Source organism: Protobothrops mucrosquamatus, unplaced genomic scaffold (assembly GCF_001527695.2).
Source record: "Protobothrops mucrosquamatus isolate PMUCROS unplaced genomic scaffold, P.Mucros_1.0 scaffold1115, whole genome shotgun sequence".
NCBI classification, from domain to species: domain Eukaryota; kingdom Metazoa; phylum Chordata; class Lepidosauria; order Squamata; family Viperidae; genus Protobothrops; species Protobothrops mucrosquamatus.
Genome location: NW_015387334.1, coordinates 321,596 through 327,647, shown reverse-complemented (window position 1 = coordinate 327,647; position 6,052 = coordinate 321,596). Strand labels below are relative to the sequence as shown.

The window sequence follows — 6,052 nt, the reverse complement described above, 5'->3', positions numbered from 1 at the left end:
TTTACAATAAGCTCAAAGTAAGTTGGAACATAAAATAACATTAAAGCAATAAAAAAGGCTTGCAAGAAGAATAATTGCTAGTTTTATTTACAATCATAATAATCAACTTCTTTTCAAAAAGCAGAACTGAAATCATGCACTGTGTTGCAGATGTTAAGCTGGCTGATTTTTGTATTTCTATTCTAAATGCAAGTGGCAATGTGAAAAGGAATAATACATAGAGTGACAGTCTCTATTTTTAAATTGCTGTGTACCAAGGGATTGATTCACAAGTTTACATGACTTACAGTGTATATACTTCCAAATTCTTATAACAATGTGACTATTTTTATAGAATTGGTTTGTCTATCAAAGTAAAATATGTCTAGAAATTAAACTTGAAGAATGCAATATGATGTCAATTGATGTTTCAATGAGAAATAATACTCTCATGGTTGTTGGGATACTAATAGGATGTGTGTCATAGAGAAATAGAAATGAATGAACAAATGAGTTGTCAACTTTAGCTTTATCCTATGATAAGGGCATCTGTAAGAAAGATGACATGTAAGATTGATCAGTGTACTTTGTATGTCTTTTGGATACTCAACTTTTCCGTTTCATTCATTTAGGATTTTTTTTTTAAATGAAATTTATTGTCAAGGATCAGGGTAGTTTTCAATAAAAAATATTAATAGTAAAATATTAAATGAAAATCTCACTGAATAGTTTTCTGTTAACTACAACTCTCTACTTCTAACAGTGAGATTTTGCTGTTGCTTTTACAGAGGATCAAACCTGTAACATCAGTGAAATTTAAAATAAGCATCTATAAGATAAACATTTGATAATGTTATTTAGTACAATGAAATACTAAATGAAAAGGCTTTGAATGGTAATATTGGTTTAAATGTTTACCGCTGACTCTAATAGCAACTCAGCAAAATATAATTCATATAGATGATCAAATCTCTGTCATTGATGACATTTTCAAATGTATATAAAACCCTTTGGTAAACAGCAGACCAAATTATTTTAGATTAAAGATTAAAAGAACAAGCAACAATAAACTCCAGGGGGTGGTCATATGAACAAGATCTTTCTTGATTGCAGCACAGAGGTAGTGGTCATATGAGCAAAAAAAAGTGGACAAATGAGCAAGATCCTTCTGTTGATAAAAGGTGTTCATATGAGCAAGATCTTTCTTAACTGCAGCACACAGGGTTTAGAAAGCAATTCTTGAAATTGGTTTCTAAATCCTCTGTGTTGCAATCAAGAACACCTTTATTCTTCAGAGACCCATGGCTAATTAACAGATGTTGAGCAAAGTGCAGGCTCATTAAAAAAAACACATACACCAGTCCTTGAAATACACCAGTTCTTGAAACTAGTCCTTTTCCCCCAAATATTTATAATAATTAAAAATCATATTGCTGCATCTCAATGAAGTATCTTTATATTTACAACTAGCTGTACCCAGCCACGCGTTGCTATGGCTCAGACTGGTTAAATGGAAAAGAAAGAAAAGAGAAAGCGCACGTTTGTAATATATCATGTTTTTACCTGTCACAGATATGACATCTATATAATAGTAGGTATATAAAAACACGTGCGTATTCGAATGCAACATTGTGTCAAAATTTCAAGGCAATCGGTGAAGAACCTTCGGAGATTTAAGATTTTGAACAAACAAATATTTACATTTTTATTTATATAGATTTGCAAGTTTATTTTGTTTTTTTGGAAAATAGTGTCTGGATTAGAATATTATATCAAATCATAACCACATTTAGTCAACTGCAGCATATATGCTTCATTAATGGTTAAGAGTATCATATATGCTTTATTGATGGTTAAGAGTATCATATTAGCCCAGAGATAAGCATGTGTGACCATTGTGGATAATCAATGAGGCGTTGAAACACAGAGCGTGTTAGAGTGGAGACAAAGACCATAATAAGTGGAACAAAACACTGATATTATACATTTGGGCAGATCTATTATTTTATGAATGAGGTTTCAGGTTGAGTATACATGTGACATTTTATAAGTCCTTCTTATACGTCTTTTGCATTGGTTTATTCTGAAAATGCATAGTAAATTGCTCCTCATATTAGTGGTTTCTTTGAAGTTGAATAATATGAATTATGGAGGATTTAAAAATAGATCCAGGATAGACCCAAAGTGTAGTTTTTAGAGATTTTAGTTAAACTTATACAATAATTTTTATATAATATTTTCCCTAGAGAATGTTGATGAAAAGTGCCAGATCACTCAAGTACTGCCTATCCTATATATAGTCTGTGTTTTCCTGATGTACACATATAGCTGATAAGGCAGAAAATAAAGGCTGTTGTTCTGTTAATATAATATGCTTTGTAAATACTAGGTCAACCAACTAGTTAATGAGACAAAAGGACTCTAAACCATTTATTATCAAAAAGGTACAGTAGAAAGAAATATCTGAACTAACTCTGAGTATATAGTTTTTAATTACTACATTAGATATTTCTGAAAATGCATGTTTTAATTGTACAGATCCTGAACTATTAGGTATGAAGAGTATTAGTTTTCTGCAACTTCTTGTCTTTCCTTTTCAGTCAGGTTAATTTTATAAATTACATTTCAGAATTTAGCAAGAGATGGCTAATATCATTGTATAGGAAATATCATTGTATAGGAAAATCAAGAGAATAAAAGGCTCACTTTGCCTTAACAATGTTCACTGGATATATATCCCAGTTCTGTAGCATTTTGAACCAGAATTGAAATGACTACATAAAATTATATACAAATATTTTAGATTCTTCAATTAGGTTTATTTTCAATAAATGTGCTTCAGAGTAGTGGCGTTAGAAATACTTGATATTCATTCATTCATTCATTCATTCACTCATTCATTCAGCCTTAGAACATTTCTTTTTAAAAAAAATCACTTTTACTAAAAGACACACATTTTTGTGAACTGCAGCTCACTTCATCAGATGCTCATCAAAGTTCATGAGCATTAAAAACATCTAATAATTGAAAAAAGTATTACCATAGTACTTTTGCTAAGTACTAAGACTAAGATGGTTCACCCCAAGAAAGTATTCAAACAACTCTAATGGGAATGGATTATGCATACTAAGTCAATACAAATGTTTTCACATATTGTTAAAGTGATCTAATCCTGATGAGTTCAGAAAAAATAATACCACAATTTTTAAACACATATTTATCAACATTATTTATTTATAAACAGTATAAATGAAGTAATTATTGCTTTTCTCTTTGTTTTCAATTTCAGCAGGAAAGGAGTCCTGAACATTCAAGAAATAAAGGTATTGTTCATCATTAACTAGAATATAACATATATTTGCTCTCTGCCCCTTTTAAATCAGTATGATAAAAGATAAATGTTACAATTATGATATTACATTTTAAGTACTGCAGAATAATGTGAGTTTTACTTTAAAAATACATAAATGCATAAAGATATCAAAAATGTTTTTAAGGAATTATTAAAAATGTTTATTTCTGGATTTTAAACATTTTCTATGCTGTATTTTGTATGTATATGTAAGTTGAGTTTATTACTTCCCTTAATTCTTAATTTAGATGTATAAAGACTGCCTCCAAATAGCATTGACTCTGGCCATAATGACTGTCTCTTATGCCAATCCTATCCAGTCTGGATTTCTTCATATCTATGTGAAATTATATAGCATTATTTCATAATTTGTTTCCCAAATCTACAACAAATAAGAAACATAGATATTACATTTCATACATGTATCATGATATTATATACATTGTATGCAAGAAAAAATAACACCCAAAAGATCAAACAGATTTCGTCTAGCAATACTTATTTAAAATGGTATGGTGAAATAACTGATAAAGTGTTCCATAAAATAAAGTATATAAGATATTTGTACTGACTTCTCATTATATTCATCTGATTCATTTGAATTAGTATACAATGCTTATTAATTGTAGGCATTCAGTTTTGTATATCTTTGCTCTCTTCTGGTGATCATCTGGATTTTTGCAGCCTGAGTATAGTAGCTTTAATGTAGGTAAAATATTTTGTTGCCCCAAAATAGAATAGAATAGAATTTAATAGAATAGAATAGAGCTGGAAGGGACTTTGGAGGTCTTCTAGTCAGCCCCCTGCTCAAGCAGGAAAACCTATACCATCTCAGACAAGCGGCTATCTAGCCTCTTTTTAAAAATCTCCAGTGATGGAGCGCCCACAATTTCTGGGGGCAAGCTATTTCACTGGTTAATTTCCTCATTGTCAGGAAGTTTCTCCTTAATTCCAGGTTGCTTCTCTCTTTGATCAGTTTCCAACCATTATTTCTTGTCCTGCCCTCTGGTGCTTTGGTGAATAACGTGGCCCCTCTATTCTTTGTGGCAGCCCCTCAAATATGAAATACTGCTATCATGTCTCCCCTATTTATTCTTTTCTTTAGACTAGCCAAACCCAAGTCCTGCAGCCGTTCTTTGTATGTTTTAGTCTCCAGGCCTTTGATCATTTTAGTTGCTCTTCTCTGAATTTTTTTCAAACTCTCATCATCTTTTTTGTGATCTGGTGACCAAAATTGGCTGCAGTATTCCAGGTGTGGTCTCACTAGGGTTTTATAAAGCGATACTAATACTTTGTGTGATCTTGATTCTATGCCTCTAATACCCAAGATTGTATTAGCTTTTTTGCCAGGTCTCACCCATCTGTACTTGTACCTTTGATTTTTCCGGCCTAAATGGACATTGTATTGCAATGATGAAAGATAATGTATATGCAGCTTAGAGTTGTATTATGGGCCCTTGACTTCTCTGAGCATTTTTTTTTTGCAGACATTTAACTGCCAATCTAAAAAAAACATCATCAGTGTTTGTTGGCTGTTTATAAATAGCAGCTTATTCCTACCAGCAGGATATTGTTGCTTATTTAATTTATTCCTCTTTATTTAGGTTTGGCTTTGTGAGTGTGTGATAAGGGATGATGTGCTCATGGCTGTTTGCCCTTTGTTTGAACTCTGTACCTTTTGAATGATGTATAAATGAAATTTATTTCTACATGTTTATTGATGGTAATTTGTCAAAGTATCAAGCTTCTAGGAATCATCTTGTATTTTTAGGCCTAACTTATAAAATGTGTAGTTTCCTATGTGAAATTATGCACATTTTTAATCAAGCTGGTAGAGTAAATCACTTGTGTAAACAAGTCACAAACCTTTTCTTCCATATCAATAATAAAGCAATTGCAAGAAGAAAACCAACCTCAGGAATCCAGCAGAACATAATGTAGATGAATGGATACATAATATTACAGATTAGTATACTTCCATTTTTTCGTTCTCATTTGTTTTTGAATGCATTTAATATTTACATTCTTAGGATTTGCCAAGAAATTCCATTCTTCCCTAAAATAACAGCAGTTTGACTTGTACATTTTATCTCTCATAAGTGTTCTTGAACATATTTGATATTCATTAGCAATGGGGGAGAAATCACGTCCAACTAATGTGAAGCCAACTGAAGTCTTTGAGAAGCCCTCCACAATTAATAATAATTTTATGCTGAACTGTTTTGTGAAAAACTAAACAGGACAGATAATATGATTGTTGAAGACAAGTGGAATTTCTGTAATTCAATATGTCAAGTAGAACTCCCTTTAAAAATTAAGGAGTATTAATACACTCACCTTGTGGTAGCAAGATTTTTTCCATTGATTTCAATACAAAAAGTGCTTCTTGACCCGCATATAGGTTTCTCAAGAGATAAATAAGATGGTCTGGTACTCCCATCTCTTTAAGAACTTGCCACAATTTGTTGTGATCCACACAATCAAAGGCTTTAGCATAGTCAATGAAGCAGAAGTAGATGTTTTTCTGAAACTCCCTAGTTTTCTCCATGATCCAGAGTATGTTGGCAATTTGATCTCTAGTTCCTTTGCCTTTTTGAAATTCTGCCCATACTTCTGGAAGTTCTCGATCCACATATTGCTGGAGTCTAGCTTGTAGGATTTTAAGCATAACTTTTTTTTTTTTTTTTTTTTTTTTTTTTTTTTTTTTTTTTTTTTTTTTTT

General features: G+C 31.5%; 1 protein-coding gene across 1 annotated transcript in view; it reads left to right on the top strand.

Annotated features, from left to right (window-relative positions):
- The window catches only part of FSTL5 (follistatin like 5), a 340,144-nt gene that overhangs the window by 39,936 nt on the left and 294,156 nt on the right, over positions 1-6,052 (top strand). Inside the window, 1 exon segment of the mRNA XM_015820299.1 lies at positions 3,269-3,307. Within this exon segment, the coding sequence (XP_015675785.1) occupies positions 3,269-3,307 (39 nt within the window).